The sequence below is a fragment of the Anolis sagrei genome, chromosome X (assembly GCF_037176765.1).
Source record: "Anolis sagrei isolate rAnoSag1 chromosome X, rAnoSag1.mat, whole genome shotgun sequence".
In the NCBI taxonomy this organism is placed as follows: Eukaryota; Metazoa; Chordata; class Lepidosauria; order Squamata; family Dactyloidae; genus Anolis; species Anolis sagrei.
The window spans coordinates 87514241-87533824 of record NC_090034.1 but is presented as its reverse complement, the minus strand read 5'-3'; the positions used below and the strand labels follow the sequence as shown (position 1 = coordinate 87533824).

Here is a 19584-nt window from a genome sequence, read left to right as displayed (position 1 = left end):
CCATATTGGTCATGTTTACTGGCACATAATAGCATTTTAATGTTAGAAGTTAATTTGTAGGCAATCTAGTTCAGTTCAAGGCAGGACACCATCCCTGACAGAAAGCTGTCTAGCCTGTTTGTTTCCAGCGAAACAGAATCCCAAGAGTGTGGTATAGTGGTTTGAATGTTAAGGTTAGGACTTGGGAAGACCTAATTTGGATCCCAGTGTGATCTTGGGCAATTCACATTCTGTTACTTTTAGAAGGAGGCATTGAGAAAACCTTGCCAAGAAAATATTAAGTTTTTTCCCCCATGTCAGGAGCAACTTGAGTTTTACTGCAAGTCACTTCTGGTATGAGAGAATTGGCCGTGTGCAAGGACGGTGCCCATGGGATGCCCAGATGTTTTACCACCCTGTGAGAGGCTTCTCTCATGTCTCCGCATGAGAAGCTGGAGCTGACAGAAAGGAGCTCACCCCCTTCCCGGATTCGAACCACCAACTTTTCAGTCAGCAGTCTTGCTGGCATAAGGATTTAACCCATTGTGCCACCGGGAGCTCCTAAAATAATGTGAAGGCACACAGCAATTACTCTGAAGGAAGAATTTCAAGAAAAGGTAGAATATACGGTACCTAAAGTGAGTGACTGAGAATCCATCATCTCCCAAGGCAGACATGCTACCAAACAGTTCTTACTATCAGGAAGTGCCTCCAAATTATTACCCAGAAACTGCTTGCCAGCCTCTCTTACAAGCTAAACTTTTGTGCAGCTTGCCTTTTGCATTGTTTTGTTTGTTTGTTGTTATTTATCTGTTCAGTCGCTTCCGACTCTGCGTGACCTCATGGACCAGTCCATGCCAGAGCTCCCTGTTGGGGTGCATTGTACTCATTTTCAAATTAACCTCCTCTCTTGTTTATTTTTTGTCTTAATTCTAACCACCTTCTTTTAAGAAAGGAGGGGGATGATTCTGTCTTTCATCACCCATTGAAAGGGGCTCCTGTCGCTGTCCCCACATGAGAATAGAACCAAGAAGTGAAAGCCAGATAATGTCTTGATTTCACACATTTATTAGGGAATATCCACCTCACCAGTACTGATTTGGTGTCAGTTCATCTGCATGGTTTCTTCTATCCACTTGGAGAATTTGCAGATCTCTGTATAAGCAGCAGGTTTGTTCTTTTCTCCGCAATTCTTAGGTCCCCATGAGACGATGCCGTGAAGGGTCCCATTGCACACCAAAGAACTCCCAGAATCACCCTGTAAAGTCACCAGAACAAAATGGTCATTGTCCAAAAGCAGGATGGGTTTTATAATAATACTAATCATAATAACAAAGTATGGATCGTTGATGTTGTAGGCGACAGCAGGATTGAAGAGAAACAACTGGAAAAGCTGACACAATTCGAGGATTTAAAGATCGAACTGCACACTGGGTGCAGTGCCTAAAGACCTTGGCCTGCACTTAAACACAATCAGCGCTGACAAAATTACCATCTGTCAGCTGCAAAAGGCCACCCTACTCGGATTTGCACACATTATTTACCGATACATCACACAGACCTAGAAACTTGGGAAGTGTTTGATGTGTGATCCAATAGAACAGCCAACAAACAAGTGATCTTGTTTGCTGTGCACTAACCGTGTTGTGTTTCAAATAAGAAAAAGAAGAAGCCACCGCCAACAGAGTGATCTTGCTTGCTGTGGACTCATCTTGTGTTTCAAATAATAATCATAATCATACATCACACAGCATATAGATCTCGTTTGCTGTGACATACTGTGCTTTTGTGTCAGTAAAATAATAATAATAATAATAATAATGTGCGGTTTTCTGGCATTGTATATTTCAAGGCAGAAAATCCCACAATATCTGCTTTGAACTGGGTTATCTGAGTCCACACTGCCATATACTCCAGTTCAAAACAGATAATGTGGGATTTTATTCAGCTCTGTGGAAGGGGCCTAAGTTTCTATATATGCAAATATTTCTCAAAACTAGAGTTTGGAAAGTTACTTTTTAAAAGCTGTAACCTTTACGATTTCAACATCCCCCAGTAATAATAATCATAGAAGCAGCAGTTACTATCATACTGATCATGAAATCTTGCCCTGTATCATGAGACTTTGATGATATTAAATAGATTAAAACATGTTAACAATTTTAAGTATGTTTGAAAAATTAAAACACTTTAAAACCATGTGCATAAGCCTTTGGGAGAAAACCAGTTAGGTCCAAAGGCAGTCCGTATTCAGTCTGTTTTTGCCACTTACCCGGCATGAATCTTTCCCTCCTTCCATTGCTCCAGCACAAATGTGGTTGTCATTAAAGAGGCTCCCATATGTAGCGTTGCATATATCTTTTGACACGATGCTGATCTCTAAACACTGCAGGCGATAGGCATAATTTACTGCAAGATGAATCCTCAAGTGAGTGGATCATGCAGAAGGTCTACTGTTTTACATCAGGTTGCTTCTTCCCTGACACTACATTCCCAACTATCCCCCTTCCCTTATCTGGAAACAATATGAAGAAATAACATTGGGGTTGGGGAAGGAATGAACGAACTTCCTATTGTTCATGGATTCCAATCTCTTGTTTGCACCTGGCCATTGGTTAATAGCAAAAGGCAAAGGTTTCCCCTGATATTAAGTCTACTAGTGTCCGACACTGGGGGGTGGTGCTCATCTCCATTTCTAAGCCGAAGAGCCGGCGTTGTCCGTAGACACCTCCGAGGTCATGTGGCAAGCATGATTGTGAGGAGGACAGTAAGCCATATTTAGGGGATACTGTGGTTACTTCAGACATATAGGCTGCATGGGAACATTGCAAGGTGCTTGGGTAGGCATGCCGTGCTCGGTATTTGGGCTCCTGGGATAAACAGGATGATTGACCAAGGCATGCTTGCTCCATGTTTGCTACTGCTTGACCACAAGGTACATGGTTGCCTGGAACAGGCTGACCACAGAGAACATCGTTGCCCCATAGCTTCTCGGAACAACAGCTAACCACAGGGTACATGGTTGTTACATGTTTACTGGTAGCTGACCACAGAGCTGGCCACAGGGGTACATGGGGCGTGTTATGTTACTGGAATATGGTTGCTAAATGCATTGCTGAGGGTATGTAAGTCCAACGGTCGTGCCATTTGGCGCGGCAGCTTGGTATCGGCATACTGCTACGTATGCTGTCTGTCCGCCTTCCTTACTGCAGTCTGGAATAAATCTGTGTTTTGCTCTAAGTAATTTGGACTCCTGTGGTGATCCATAGCGACCTGGTAAGATCCCGGAGGGTTTAGGGACGGCATTCCCTTACAATTGCATGGAACGTCGTTACCTTCCCACAGAAGCAGTACCTATCAATCTACTCAATCTAGCAGTGGGAGCTAACCCTACTCCCCAGATTCGAACTGCCAATCTTTCAGTCAGCAAGTTCAGCAGCTCAGCGGTTTAAGCCACTGCGCCACCAGGGTTAATAGGAATGTATATTTATAACATTCAGTTTTGCTGCTGTGTGCATTTCCAACTTATAGCAAAGCTATGGAGTTTTCTTAGTTTTTGCCATTGCCTTTCTCTGAGGCTGAGAGAGTGTAAGAGAGAGTGCCAAGAGAGAGTGTAAGAGAGAGTGCCAAAGATCTTCATTGGATTTCCATGACTGGGCAGGGATTCAAACACAGAATTCTGCTTCATCTTTCAAAACACCATGCCACATGAGTTGTATGCAGCTTCAAGGTGTTTGGGTGGCTCTCAGTGTCCCTTAGGGTAAAAAAAAACCCCATGAAATTTCCCCCCAATACTTTCTAAATGGATGCTGGCTTAAGAAAGGCTTCTCCTGGGCCTAAAAAAGTATGTCTGATCCTCCCAAAATAGCAAAAATGTCCCATGCCTTTAGAGGGCATTTGGAGACAACAGCTGTAATTTTTGGGGGGCGTTGGAGTATAGTTGTCATAGTTGTTCCATAGTTGTCCATCCCTTATCCAGATCAAAGCAGATATGGCTGTCCTCCTCCTCGCTTTATCTTCACAATGATCACCCTAAGCCACTCAGACTGGGAGAATGACCAGTCTGATTACTCAACAAGGAGAATAGAACGTGGATCTCAGGGCCCTTCCACACAGCCATATAACACAGAATAAGCAAAAGGTAAAGGTTTTCCCCTGACATTAAGTCCACTCGTTTCCGACTTTGGGGGTAGACACCTCCAAGGTCATGTGGCTGGCATGACTGCTTGGAGCACCGTTACCTTCCTGCTGGAGCGGTACCTATTGATCTACTCACCTTTGCATGTTTTCAAACTCCTAGGTTGGCAGAAGCTGGGACTAACAGCAGGAGCTCATTCCACTCCCCGAATTCAAACCTGCAACCTTTCAGTAAGCAAGTTCAGCAGCTCAGCAGTTTAACCCACTGCGCAACCAGGGGCTCCTATATCAAGGCAAAAATCCCACAATATTTGCTTTGAACTGGGTTATCTGACTCCACACTGCAATATATTCCAGTTAAAAGCAGATAATGTGGGATTTTATTCAACTGTGTGGAAGGGGCCTCAGAAGTTCCAACGTGACCCACAATACCACCCTGCAATCCACTCTCCGGAGGATACTGTATCTTTGCAAAAGCTCAGCCATCTCCAGATGACATACATAGAGGGCAGTTTTGTGTACTCCTGACCCCACGTGAGCCAAACCTGGCATTTTCCAAGACTGGAGGTAACCTGATCATTGTATTTACACGTTATTTGTTTTGCTGTTTAAGCACAACACTGATTGGGTTGTTGTAGGGTTTTTGGGCTATATGGCAATGTTCTAGAAGATCTAGAACATGGCCATATAGCCTGAAAAACCTACAACAACCCAGTGATTCCAGCCATGAAAGCCTTCAACAATACATCCAAACCACTGATTATATCCCTAACAACACTCTTGGGTGAAATTACCATTCCTTCCCCAGCAGTATAGTTCTCACTTTCGGACATGTGATACTTGTGATCCTGCTTTCTAGAATCCCTTTAGCAAGGAATACCTCGAACCCGGAACCTTCTGAATGCAAAGCCTATCCTCTACCACTGAGCTGTGGTGACTTCCTAAGAGTATCCAAAGATCTGGTTCCTTGCTTCCTTCAGGCAAGTATTCCTTACAGGCATAAATTTTGCAATATAAATAATTTAGCCACAAGTTGCTTCTCTATTGATGTGTGTGTGTGCAAAAGGGGGGAAACACCCTGCATTTCCTCAAGATTAATCTTTTTGGCCACCAGGAGGGACATAGCAGCAGGGGATGAAGACTGGACAGGGTTCTTGCAGAAGCCTGAGCTGCTATTATACAGCGATAGGAACCCAACCATACCTGGAGAACCCCATTTTCCCAGCCAGAGGTGGAAAGCTTTGAGTTTCCAGGATCTGCTGTCCACTCACCCCAGGACCTGCCACTGTCCTACCATACTCCCAAAGCAAAACTGAACATTACTGGAAGCTCACTTCCTATTGTGTTGAAACAAAGTGTAGGGGAGAGTGAACCTTACTTTAAAGGGGAGTTATTAGTACTGGAGAATTTCAGAAGCAACCCTTCTTTTTTCAAAGGAGACTTCCAGTTGAAGGGTCTGGGTAGATGCAAAAGACAGACCAATGACACATGTCCATCTGTTGCCTAATGATACACGTCCATCTATTGTCTACAGCACTGATTCTTAAATTGTGAATCCCAACCTCAAAAGGGTCCCCCTGAACTCAATGTCAGAGTCACAAAAAAGTTGGCAGCAGTAAAGTGTCAGAAATATTAAAAATTAACTGGATATTTTAAATTACAATGCACTGAAAGAGTTAAATAGATGCAATGACTTAGCAAAAGCTGCTGTTCAATATAAGTACCGGTAGGTATGCCTGTAGCTTTGTACGTCTCGGTCTTAGTTGCCCTCAGTATGAAGAGGCTTCAGTCTGACAGAGGTGTCAGCCTGTGGGAGCCTGCAGTGTTAGCAGACCTGAGTGAGATACGCCTCTGTATGAGAAGGCCTCAGTGTTAGTTTGCCTCAGTATGAGAAAGCCCTCAGTCTGAGAGGGACTCAGTGGGAGAAGGGCCTCAGTGGGAGTTAGGCCTCAGTGTTAGTGGGCCTCAGTTTGAAAAGGCGTGGTGTGAGAAGCTTCGGTGAGAGAAACTGCAGGTTGAAGGCCATTGTGTGTGAAGCTCCGATGTGAAGGCTGCTGTGTGTAAAAAGCTATTGGGTCAAGCTCCTGTGTAACTTTGGTGTGAGAAGAGGCTCTATGAGAACGAAACTGTTTATCTGCATGAGAAAGAAGCCATGTGTGGAAGCAAAGAAGGAAGTATAAAGAACTTTATCTGTGTTATGGAAACTTTGTTCTTGTCAATAATACAACCATATGGAAGAGATAATATAGGTCTGTGTGTTTTTGTTCTTTTTATCACTTTGAGCTACTGGTGCTGGGTCACGCTACTGCTAATAAGTTAATCTGCTGTGCATTTATAGGGAGGGACTTTTGTTACTAAGCCCACTCACCCAACAAAAAGTTCCTGTATGCCACTCATTTACACAAATCTGTTAGCAACAACTCTCAGTGTTCATTGTGGACTTTGCAGAAGATGCTTCAGCTGTAATTCACAAAAGGGCCATCAGCCTGTTTAGCAAGCCTTGCAAATGGTGGTTGATTATCAGTAAATGTTTGATTTTTATTCCTCTTTAATATAGCTAGATGCCTTAGTCATGTAAAAACTTCACAGATGGAAGGAGTTCATATTTAAGAAACCCTACTTCAGGATGAATGAAGAACACTTAGCAATTCCTCTTACCTGCGGGGAAAGTAGTGGTGCCCCATCCTGAGACCACACACTTTGCGCCAACATGTGTGCATTCTTTAGCCACTGGAACTGTCTTAATGTTCTTCCCAAGGATAGCAGGGGTATCCAGGCGCACAAGCATGATATCGTTCTTGAGGCTGTTAGGCTCATACTCCGGGTGACGGATGAGTTTGGCTACTTTGGAGGACTGTTCCCCATCATCATGCTTACGCAGGTCATGCTCTCCGATATGGACTGTGAGGCCTCTGCAAGGAAAACAGTAGCCAAGAGTTGTGCACAACAAAAGACAAAGCAGGGGCTCTTTACTTCTACTACCAAGTGAAGACCTTTTTATTTAGCCTGGCATGTGGTAACTAAACAGCCACATCTTTCATGATGCTTTAGCTTTCCTGGTCATTTTGTATTTTTAAAATATTGATGTTTTAATATGGTAGATTATGTAACTATGGCTTTAAAAACCTTTTATTACATGCAGTGCCTAAGTTACAAACAAGATAGGTTCTCTTTTGTCATTTAGTCGTTTAGTCACTTCCAACTCTTTGTGACCTCATGGACCAGCCCATGCCAGAGCTCCCTGTCAGCCGTGGCCACCCCCAGCACCTTCAGGGTCAAGCCAGTCACTTCAAGGATACATCCATCCATCTTGCCCTTGGTCGGCCCCTCTTCCTTTTTCCTTCCATTTTGCCCAACATCATTGTCGTCTCCAAGCTTTCCTGTCTTCTCATGATGTGGCCAAAGTCCTTCATCTTTGCCTCTACTATCCTTCCCTCCAATTAGCAGTCGGGCTTTATTTCCTGAAGTATGGACTGGTTGGATCTTCTCGCAGTCCAAGGCACTCTCAGAATTTTCCTCCACAGTTCAAAAGCATCTATCTTCCTTCGCTCAGCCTTCCTTATGGTCCAGCTCTCACATCCATAGATTACTACAGGGAATACCATGGCTTTGACTATGCGGATCTTCGTTGCCAGTGTGATGTCTCTACTCTTCACTATCTTATCGAGATTGGTCATTGCTCTCCTCCCAAGAAGTAAACGTCTTCTGATTTCCTGGGTGCAGTCTGCTTCTAGATGCTTCTGCATCTAGAAATACAAAGTCTGTCACTGCCTCCATGTTTTCTCCCTCTATTTGCCAGTTGTCAATCAGTCCATGGCCATAATCTTTGGGTTTTTTATGTTTAATTGCAATCCAGCTTTTGCACTTTCTTCTTTCACCTTGATTAGAAGACTCCTCAGCTCCTCCTCGCTCTCGGCCATCAAAGTGGTATCATCTGCATATCTAAGCTTGTTAAGGTTTCTTCCAGAAATTTCTAACCCCAGCCTTGCATTCATCAAGCCTTGCACATTGCATGATGTGTTCTGCATACAAATTGAATAGGTTGGGGGAGAGTATGCAACCCTGCCGTACACCTTTCTCAATCTTGAACCAGTCTGTTGTTCCATGGCCAGTTCTTACTGTTGCTACTTGGTCCTTGTACAGATTCCTCAGGAGAGAGACAAGGTGGCTCAGTATCCCCATCCCAACAAGAACTTACCACAATTTATTACAATCCACCCAGTCTAAGGCTTTAGAATAATCAATAAAACAGAAATATATGTTTTTCTGAAACTCCCTGCCTTTCTCCATTATCCAGTGAATATTGACAATTTGGTTTCTTGTTCCTCTGCCTTTTCTAAAGCCAGCTTGTACATCTGGCAAATCTCTCTCCATGTATTGCTGGAGTCTTCCTATGCACTAATAATTATACATTAATCACACTATGCAACACTTTGGTTGAATTGAAGCATTGTAAAACTGAACCAAGACATTAAATCTCAGCCAATCTCACAATAAATGTACTCCCAAGCACATTCATGTGCAGAAATACTGCCTGCATTATTTCCCTTCTACAGACTTGTTTGAATGAGATTGTTCCACATTGGACAAAAATGCCCAGTTGCTTCTTTAGAATAACTGATATATACCAACTAAATTTTAGCCTCTGGACTCCCAACCTGCAAACTTGCCATTGCCCTTTCCATGGAGACTCCACGAACTTGCCTTCGCCAGCAGTGTGCAGCTGTAAGCACCCAGAAGGTATCGATCAAGGCTCCTCCGCACCGAGACAGTTTGGAGGTATAGAGGAACACTTGCCAGGGCTGGGAGTGGGCCAAACATTCATTTCCCCCGATGATGCGCTCACCGGTCTGACATAACACTGCAAGAGAGGGCAGAATATTTTTAAAAGATGATGATGATGATTAGAATTACAACAAGATTAGTACGCAGCAAACAAGATCACTATGCTGGCTGTTGTATTGGATCACAGGTCAGACACTTCCCAAGTGTCTAGGACTGTGTGATGTGTCGGCGAATAATGTGTGCAGATCCCAGTAAGATGGCCTTTTGCAGCTGGCAGATGGTAATTTTGTCAGCACCAATTGTTTTTAAGTGCAGGCCAAGGTCTTTAGGCACTGCACTCAGTGTGCCAATCACCACTGGGACCACCTTTACTGGTTTGTGCCAGAGTCTTTGCAGTTCGATCTTAAATCCTTGTATTGTGTCAGCTTTTCCAGCTGTTTCTCTTCAATCCTGCCGTCGATTGCAACATCGACGATCCACACTCTGTTTTTTAACACAATCATGAGGTCAGGGGTATTGTGCTCCAAAGCTCTGTCAGTCTGAATTAGGAAGTTATTATTACTCTTATTATTTGAAACATAACAAGATTAGTACACAGCAAATAAGATCACTATGCTGGCTGTTGTATTGGATCACACGTCAGACGCTTCTCAAGTGTCTAGGACTGTGTGATGTATTGGCGAATATGATTCTATTTAAATTTGGAGACCATGGGGACAGATTGTGTGACACATTTTAAACATCCTGGATGGTTTAGGTTGCAGGCAGTTAGAAATAGTAATTAATGTTCCCATTAAAAAGCATTGGTGGCGATCTTGCAGACGATTGCAGCTTTTTGTCCAGATGTGGTTGCTAATGTGTGGATCTCTCATAATAAGATCTATTTATCCAAATACAATTGGAAACTTGAATACCAGACCTTGGGAAAATTACTGATATGAACTCTAATTCCTAGAATCTCCCATACAGTATAACCATTTGTCATGTTGCTTGCAAAGAGCTTTGTTGTGTATTGTGTAGCCGTCTCCTGCCATGCGTTGCTGTGGCCCAGTCTGTGTATATGTGTTTTGTGTGTGTATATGTCAGTGTATATATTTGTGCATGTGTGTGTGTGTGTGTGGTTTTGCGCATGCGTTGTAATGTAAATTTTCTTTGGCCTTTTAAGTCTCTTCTGCTGTGTTTTTATGAGTGATGGTCACTCGTTTGCCTGACAAATGTATTGTGTCCAAATTTGGTGTCAGTTTGTCCAGTGGTTTTTGAGTTATGTGCGTCCCACAAACAAACATTACATTTTTATATATCTAGATATAATACACTATTTTCAGGATCTTCTGAAACCACTTCACTGTAGAAGCAAGACCAGACTCTTCCTATTGCCGATAATATCTAGGATTCTATCTTCTCTGGCAATTATTAGCGCTGTGACCATGAAAGTGGATGCAATGGGGAGAGTGGGGGGTAGTTTTTTCTGCAAACAGAACTTTACTAGTTAACTATCCCGTGCCAAATTCTTGTCTTGCAAATTCTCATTGGAAAAAGTTCAAAGCACAGGTGTAGGCCTGAATGTTCTGTGTTATGAGAACAAGGAGCCGCTCAAAGCGTGAAATTAAAGTTACATGTTGTACTTGTCTGCACAGCTTTTCTTTGCCAGGTGTATGGATGGTTTTTGCACTTACCAAGTCTAAAAATAAAGGTACTGTTAAAATAAAATAAAATAGGAATTCAGGTTTTCTCTGTGTCTAGCCTTGTGTTCAGAGAGTAATTCCTCAGTAGACTGCCTTGCTCATTTATTTTTTTTCCCTTTTAAAACAATTTTTCAACATGTAATAACTAAAGATATATACAGGATAACTGATGGCTAACAGTAAGAATTTATGGTTTAGCGTGATGTGTGAACATGGCTTTAAAAAGTGCTGTGTAACTAGGATCTTAACTGTTCTGATACTTTTTTCTAACTATTATCATAGATTTCCTACTGTCAGAGCCTCAAGTATCATGTAAATGAAATTCAGTAACTCTTTACAGTATAGTTTGAGTGTTTTTGTGATGGGAATATGCCTGGACATTCTTCCTGCCCAAAAATGATCAATGAATAATCCTTCCCCATATCAATCCATTCAGGCACATACAGATCCACTTATTTTGCTATAAAACTATTCTGAGACTAATTTCAGAAGTCATGTATTCCTCACAACACATTGGTGTGATGTCTTATTTCTCACGTTTCTAGTTTACCCTTCTTCCAAGGATTCTAAGACATGGTATTTAACTGAAAGCATGCTTCTGATGAAAACAATGCAATCAAATGTAATGCGAACTCTGTCTGTAGTGCTGAAGTCAGTGTTTCTCAACCTGGGGGTCGGGATTCCTAAGGAGGTCACAAGGGGGTTTCAGAGGGGTCACCAAAGATCATCAGAAAAGAAATATTCCTAATGGTCTTAGGAACCCTTTTGGCAGAGAAGGCTGAAGATCTCTCTGTCTGTCTTTATCTTCATTTTTGGGAACAGACGGCAAATCCTCCCATCAAAAGCCCTTCTCCTGCTCTCTGGATGTAGATGAACTAACACTCCAAAGCCCAAGGTCAATGCCCACCAAACCCTTCCAGTATTTTCTGTTGGTTGTGGGAGTTCTGTGTGGGAAGTTTGGCCCAATTCTATATTTGGTGGGGTTCAGAATGCTCTTTGATTGTAGATGAACTATAAATCACAGCAACTACAACTCTCAAATGTCAGGGTCTATTTTCCCCAAACTTTGACAGTGCTCACATTTGGGCATATTGAATATTCGTGCCAAGTTTGGTCCAGATCCATCATTGTTCGAGTCCACAGTGCTCTCTGGATGTAGGTGAACTACAACTTCAAAACTCAAGGTCAATGCCTGCCAAACCCTTCCAGTATTTTCTCTTGGTCATGGGACTTCTGTGTGCCAAGTTTGGTTCACTTTCATTGTTGGTGGCGTACAGAATGCTCTTTGATTGTAGGTGAGCTATAAATTCCAGCAACTACAACTCCCAAATGGCAAAATCAATTCCCCCCAACCCCACCAGTATTCAGATTCGGGCATATCGTGTATCTGTGCCAAATTTGGTCCAGTTAATTAAAATACATTCTGCATATCTGATATTTACATTATGATTCATAACAGTAGCAAAATTAGAGTTATGAAGTAGCAACGAAAATAATTTTATGGTTGGGGATCACCACAACATGAGGAACTGTATTAAGGGGTCACGGCATTAGGAAGGTTGAGAACCACTGGTCTAACTGGTGATGCCATCCCTTAAGGACTAGGTAGAGAGGCTCATTCTGCATCTACACTATAGAATTGCCGCAGTCTGACACCATTTTAACTGTTATGGTTCAATGCTATGGAATCCTGGGAGTTGGAGTTTTACAAGGTCTTTATCCCTCTCTGCCAAAGAGTGCTGGAGCCTAACCACACCACAACCCCCAGGATTGCATCGCATTAAGCCAAGGCAGTTAAAGTTGTGCCAGACTGCATTAATTCTATAGCATAGATACAGTATGATCCCCCCTACCTGGTCCTCAAGGGATGACATCACCAATTAGGCACTGCAGGAAGACTTTACATTACGTTTAATTGCATTGTTTTTCATTGGCAGCAGCTAATGCTCTCAATGAATTACCATGCTTTCAGCGAGTTAAGATTCAGTGAGGATTCAGTGAGGAAGATGTAGACAACTGGATACAATTTTTTTTAAAAAAAAAGAACAATAAAGGGTAGTACTTTAGAAAGTGACATGTTGATCGATCTAGAATAATAATAATAATAATAATAATAATAATGGAGCCCCCGGTGGCGCAGTGGGTTAAAGCACTGAGCTGCTGAGCTTGTTGATCGAAAGGTCGCAGGTTCGATTCCGGGGAGCGGCGTGAGCTTCCGCTGCCAGCCCTAGCTTCTGCCAACCTAGCAGTTCGAAAACATGCAAATGTGAGTAGATCAATACTCCGGCGGGAAAGTAACTGCGCTCCATGCAGTCATGCCAGCCACATGACCTTGGAGGTGTCTATGGACAACGCTGGCTCTTCGGCTTAGAAATGGAGATGAGCACCACACCCCTGAGTCAGACATGACTGGACTTAATGTCAGGGGACTGCCTTTACCTTTACCTTTAATAATAATAATAATAATAATAATAATAATAATAATAATAAGACTGTCTCCAAATTAGCAATTACAAGATAAGAGTGGTCAACAGTTAAAATTAAAAAGATGCTGTTTTTAAAAATCAGACTGATATAGTTTGACAATTACATGCCAATATTATGCTGTAACATGGCATCAAGTGCTTCACCATCGAACTATACCTATACCTATATAGGCAAAACTGTTCTTACCTGTGGAAGCCAGAAGTAGTGCCATGCCCAGGACTTGCTCCATGGTTATAGGGCAAGAGAACGGGGGGATGCATAATTTTATACTCGCAGGGATAGCTTAAAGTAAATAATTGATAGAGGAATGAATGTGTTCCTCTGTTCACAAGTCTTTTGTTTTTGCTTAGAATTTGCATAAAGCTGTTCAACCTGGCACCTGCCATGAGGCTAGTTTAACAAAAATGTAGTGGGCACTTAATGAGATGTTGTCTGGTGGGTTAAATGCAAATAGCAGTTACGGTTGTTGTGAAAATGACTTTCATCCAGGGCAACTTCTAAATGCATTATTATTATTATTATTATTATTATTATTATTATTATTACTATTAGACACAGCAAGATTAGTACACAGCAAAAAAGATCAGTATGCTGGCTTTTGTATTGGATCACACGTCGGACACTTCCCAAATGTCTAGGGCTGTGTGATGTATCGACGAACAATGCGTGCAGATCTGAGTAGGGTGGCCTTTTGCAGCTGACGGATGATAATATTGTCAGCACTGATTGTTTTTAAGTGTAGGCCAAGGTCTTTAGGCACTGCACCCAATATGCCGATCACCACTGGGACCACCTTTACTGGCTTGTGCCAGAGTTTTCACAATTCTATCTTTAAATCCTCATATTGTGTGAGCTTTTCCAGTTGCTTCTTGTCAATTCTGCTATTGTCTGGGATTGCAACATTGACGATCTATAATTTGTTTTTTTCCATGATCATGATGTCAGGAGTATTGTGTTTCAAAACTCTTGTCTGTCTGAATTTGGAAGTCCCAGATTAGTTTGACATGTTCATTTTCTGTAACATTTTCGGGCTTGTGATCCCACCAGTTCTTTGTCACAGGCAGATGGTATTTGTGACACAAGTTCCAATGAATCATCTGAGTAATGGTATTATGCCTCTGCTTATAGTCCGTCTGCATGATCTTCTTGCAGCAGCTGAATATGCGATCCATAATTTTGTCTGCTTCCTTGCAGAGTCTACACTTGGAATCTGTTGTTGACTTTTCAATTCTGGCTTTGATTGCATTATTATCACAGTATGTCACAGCAAACAAGATCTATATGCTGGATTTCGTATCACAAGATCACAAGTCGAACGCTTCCTAAGCATCTAGGACTGTGTGATGTATTTTTGAATGATGCGCGCAGATCCAAGTAAGGTAGCCTTTTGCAGTTGACAGATTGTGATTTTTTTCAATGTTTATTGTTTCCAAATGCTGGCTGAGGTCTTTTGGCATGGCTCCCAGTGCACCAATGACCACTGGGACCACCTGCACTGGTTTATGCCAGATTTTGCAGTTAGATTTTGAGGTCTTGATAACGGCTGAGTTTTTCCTGTTGTTTTTCCTCAATGCGACTGTCACCTGGTATGGCGACATCAATAATCCAAACTTTTTTCTTTTCCACAATCTTGATGTCTGGTGTATTGTGTTCCAAAACTTTGTCAGTCTGAATTCGAAAGTTGTTGTTGTTGTTGTTGTTGTTATTATTATTATTATTATTATTATTTACTTCAGTTATACCCCCACATTTCTCTCTGAGGGGACTCAAGGTGGCTAATAGCCACACACTTTGATAAATTTAAAACAAAGCAAATACTAAAATTAAAAAAACAAAACAATTAAACCATACTCTGTGTGTTGAGTTAAAAATACAGTTTAAATACAATAAATACAATTGAAATGCATTTTAAAACACACAATTGTCCCCCACTCATTACCAGGATTGCAGAAAAGGTGGAGGGGAATTTACAAACTATATTTATTAATACTTTCCTATTGCAATGCTCTGTTGCATAAATCAAATGACTGCAGAACGCCTTGGGATGAAGTTGAAGAAGCAGACTGGTGGAATCGTAACAAAAAAATTAATGGGAACGTCTGGTTCCCACATTCTGTCGCAAGTAGGACTCATATAAAATCTGTTCAGAAAACACATTGATCCTCTGTCACAATAATTTATACAAACCCACAAAGTATATGCAAACGGGGGGAAATCAACATGCTATTATTACCTTTGGTTCAGTGTAGGATTCATAATAGAAGTGGTTAATTTTTTGACAATTTACAAAGGATGTTGCAGTTAAAAGATGCTTGTGGAGCTACACAGGCAGCAAAAATCTGATATAGTAAACTAATGTGTGGCCCTCCAAATGTTGCTGGCTACAACTCCTAGTAGCCTGAAATATCCCGGCTAACTATGCATGCATGCATGATTATGATGATGATGATATTAATAATTTATTTCCCACCTTTCTTTCATTCATAAATGCCAAGTCAGTTTACTCTATCCCTCTCTGTATAAAGATATACAAACATTCTATGGTATATGTAGATATCTAGATAGATCAAAACACTTTATGAGAGTTGCAGTTCAACCATATCTTGTTGTAGGGGAAAGGAATATGGTTCATACAGCCTTGAGTACAACTATCTATATAACATTTTAATCTATATTCCTAATATTCAGGAGAAAGGAGAGACATCTGAAGACCAAATACAAATTATAGTGAACAATTAATGTATTCTGGGTAAGAAATATCCAGCCCAACAAAGCACACTACCTGACATGTACAGTTTTATAGAAAAAAACTGTATTGCCAGAAATTTTATTCTGTAAAGGGCACAGAATACATATTAACTAAATAGGTTGTGTGGGCAAAACAGCATTATTTACTGGAGTTAACAGAAAAGTAAGATATTTCACCCTTAAGTTCTGTCCATAAGATAACTGGATACCTTTTGTGAGAAGATGATTGTCTTTTTGATGCTAGTGAGGAGTCACTTCCATTAGATCTAGGTCAATAGGCCAATTAGCAGCACTTTGTTAAGGGAGAACAGAGAGATAGATTCTGCTTCATCACCATCATCTCTTGCTTCCATTGCTCTGTCTAATGTGATGAGATCTGTGAATTCTTGATTGAACCAGTGCTCACTTGCTATTAATTATTTCTCAGCATTTTTTTGGGTGATAGTATTCTAAAATCAACTTTTGGACAAGAGTAGGCAGAGTTTTAAGAGCAGAGGCTTTGCATAACTGTAGACACCATTCTATGGCACTGAAAGTTTAAGCCTAAAATCAAAATCAAAATTGTTTGATACTCCTGGGCTTTGTACAAAGATGATGTTACTTTTACTTTAAAGTTTTATCCTTATAATTTTACAGTTATTGAAATTATTAAAAGCAGGAAAATATGCTCGAGAACTAAGTCTCATATTGAATTAATAATAATTAAAATAATAAAAAAATGTAAAATAAATATTAAAATAGTAAGAATTATGAAATTACCTAGATGCTAAAAATTCTCTATGGATTTGCTTTGTGAAATACAAAAATCTATATAAATGTCAGAGTTAGAGCAAATCCCAGTGCCAAGGTATAATCCAGGCAAAGATATGTGGAGCAAAGTCCAGTCATTGAGGGGGTACTTTCACTAACGGGCAGCCTTTTGTGTCAATTTGCTTCTTCAGTGAGAGGTCAGCTGAAAGTATCCTTGAACTTCAGACCCTTTCTTTATTTTTATTGCTCCTTGCACCTTCTCTTTCTTACTCTCTCTCACTTTTGCTTTTATTTCAACTCCTTCTCAGCACAGGGTAATCCTCACAACAAACGATCACGTTTGAAACTGCAGTCACAGGGCTCGGATGCCTTTTAAGAAGACCATGATAAAATTGGGTGTTTGCTAGTGGTAAAGAGATGGGTTGGCTATTTACTGCCCATATCCATAGGATGGCACTTACTGTTAATAGTAAGTGCCATCCAGTGAAACAGCTAGGTGGGGTATTCAGATAAAAAATGCTACCTCTTTACACAGTGCATAGCTAACACATAGATAAATTGCATGCATTATATTATATAACACAATGTTTGTTCCTGGGTTATACATGTAATTTCATAATTGGCTCTATCATAAAAAACATGGAAAAGGTTTATTAAACTGTTTTTGGGGAGGGACATCCTGCAGTACATTTTGCTATAGTTTTTCAATAAATTTCTCATTGAGTCTCAACCAATTCAACAGAGTTTGTGGCAGCCACAAAAATGAAGTTTCTGGAGTAATAGCAATTACTTTGGCACACAGAAGACTGGAAGGCGCTGAACAGACTGCGCTCTGGCACCACGAGATGCAGAGCCAACCTTAAGAAATGGGGCTACAAAGTGGAAGCCATGACGTGCAAATGGGGAGAAGAGCAAACCACAGACCACTTACTACAATTTAGTCTGAACCCTGCCACATGCACAATGGAGGACCTTCTCACAGTGACACCAGAGGCAATCCAAGTGGCCAGCTTCTGATCAAATAAAATTTAGTATAATGCCAAGTGTTTAACTTTCTTTGAGGTTTTTCTATGCATTATAACTGTACCCTCAATTCGCTTCTGACACGATAAATAAGTAAGTAAGTAAATAAATAAATAAATAAGCAACTACTTTCAAAATAAGTTGAACAGGAATAACACTTTTAAGTCAGGTACAGAATTTTTTTAAAACTTTGTCACATAGTGTTATTATTTGTAAGTTTTAGCCTTCATTTTACTGGTGTTGGTCTTGAGTTAATTTTGTTATATGTATTTTTAAAGTGTGTTTTAGTTGTTTTTTTAACTGTGTGGTACCCTACCTCAAGCCACAAGCAGAGACAGGTAACAAATATTGTTGTTGTATTTGCTGCTACGAAATGTGTCAACGGTCACCAGCTAAAATGGGGATTAGACAAATTAATGGAGAATTAGTGGCCATTAGTTGGAACCAGAGCGATGTGACTGAGACTTCTAACTATCCTGCTAAATCCAGAATTGCTATGGCAGAAAAAGTGGAATCACAATTGCTAAAATGGTATATTGTGAAACAACTCCAGATCTGGTCTCCTGCTGAATAGATGGAGAATTTGGAAGCATTACGTCTTGGACTAACATTCCCAGACTATAGCCTTTCAGTCTGGGAGATGTAGTCCAAATGTAATGATCAGCTGGGGAGCTAAATTTACCAGAGAGAGAGGATATCTGCAGAGCAGACCAAGGTTTCGGTGGTGCCCGGGGGAGCTTTTGCACATTTAAAGCTTGTGCGCCAGCTGCACCCATACCTTGGGAAGTCTGATCCGGCAACAGTGGTCCACGCTCTTGTTACATCCCAAATAGATTACTGCAACACATTCTACATGGGGCTGCCTTTGAAGACTGTTCGGAAACTTCAGCTAGTCCAACGGGCTGCAGCCAGATTACTAACTGGAGCGAAATACAGGGAGCACACCACCCCCTTGTTATGTCAGCTCCAATGGCTGCCAATCCACTTCCGAACTCAATTCAAAGTGCTGGTTTTGACCCATTATTATTATTATTATTATACTTTATTTGTACCCCGGTAGCATCTCCCAAGGGACTCGATGCGGCTTACAAAGGCCAAAGCCTCAACACACAATATACAATACAAAACCTAAAGCAAATTAAAACAAATAAAGCAATATAAACAACAGGCAATAAACAGTACACAAAGACACAATAAAACTGGGCCGGCCAGAGTAATGGGGTACAGGATTAAAAGTGCTGATGTGACAGGTGGTATATAAGGCATATAGGGCAAGTGCAGTGTGCGGCGTGCAGTAATCTTAATACTAGTATAGTGCGTCTGGGACTTGGTATTGGAGATTTCCTAGTCTCGGAAGGCACATCGGAACAGCCAGGTCTTCAAGTTTTTTCTGAAGACTGCCAATGTACCTATAAAGCTCTATACGCTTCTGGCCCAGCTTACTTGTCTGAATGCATCTCCCTCTATGTCCCGCCTTGCAGTTTAAGATCATATGGGGAGGCCCTGCTCTCGCTCCCACCAGCGTCACAAATACATCTGGCGGTGACGAGAGACAGGGCCTTCTCAGCAGTAGCCCCCTGCCTGTGGAACTCGTTTCCCAACGAAGTAAGATTGGCTTCATCCCTCCTGTCTTTTAGGAAGAAATTGAAGTCGTGGTTCTGGGACCAGGCTTTTGGACAGCAGGCATAAATAATAATGAATGAATGAAGAGAGGGGCCATGAAGCCAGTTCCATCTGGTCTCTAATGTCATCAGTTGGGAGCCCCCCCCCCCCCCCCCCCAGCATCAACTGCTGCTCTGAGATCAGAATGAAGAGAGGGGCCAGGAAGGCAGTTCCATCTTGTCTTCTACACTGTGCTTATAATATAATATAATATAATATAATATAATATAATATAATATAATATAATATATATTGTATATACATATAATATTGAGAATATTATAATGTAATAAAATATACTACTACTAATAAAATGATATTATAATTA

General features: G+C 41.2%; 1 protein-coding gene across 1 annotated transcript; it reads right to left on the bottom strand.

The window, feature by feature from the left end:
• Positions 1-1031: 1031 nt before the first annotated feature.
• Positions 1032-13459, bottom strand: LOC132781984 (trypsin-like). Its single transcript, XM_067460749.1, has 6 exons — positions 13453-13459; positions 13260-13355; positions 8821-8977; positions 6775-7028; positions 2252-2388; positions 1032-1237 (listed from the first exon to the last, which is right to left on the bottom strand). Exons 1-6 carry the CDS (start codon positions 13457-13459, stop codon positions 1085-1087), a joined length of 804 nt encoding a protein of 267 aa, XP_067316850.1. The 3' UTR covers positions 1032-1084.
• Positions 13460-19584: the final 6125 nt, after the last annotated feature.

Coding starts and splice junctions, on each gene's coding strand:
- LOC132781984 (XM_067460749.1), bottom strand. Junction 8,978..13,259: donor ACTACTTCTGGCTTCCACAG/GTAAGAACAGTT, acceptor CCTCTCTTGCAG/TGTTATGTCAGACCGGTGAG. Junction 2,389..6,774: donor CACCACTACTTTCCCCGCAG/GTAAGAGGAATT, acceptor TTCATCTTGCAG/TAAATTATGCCTATCGCCTG.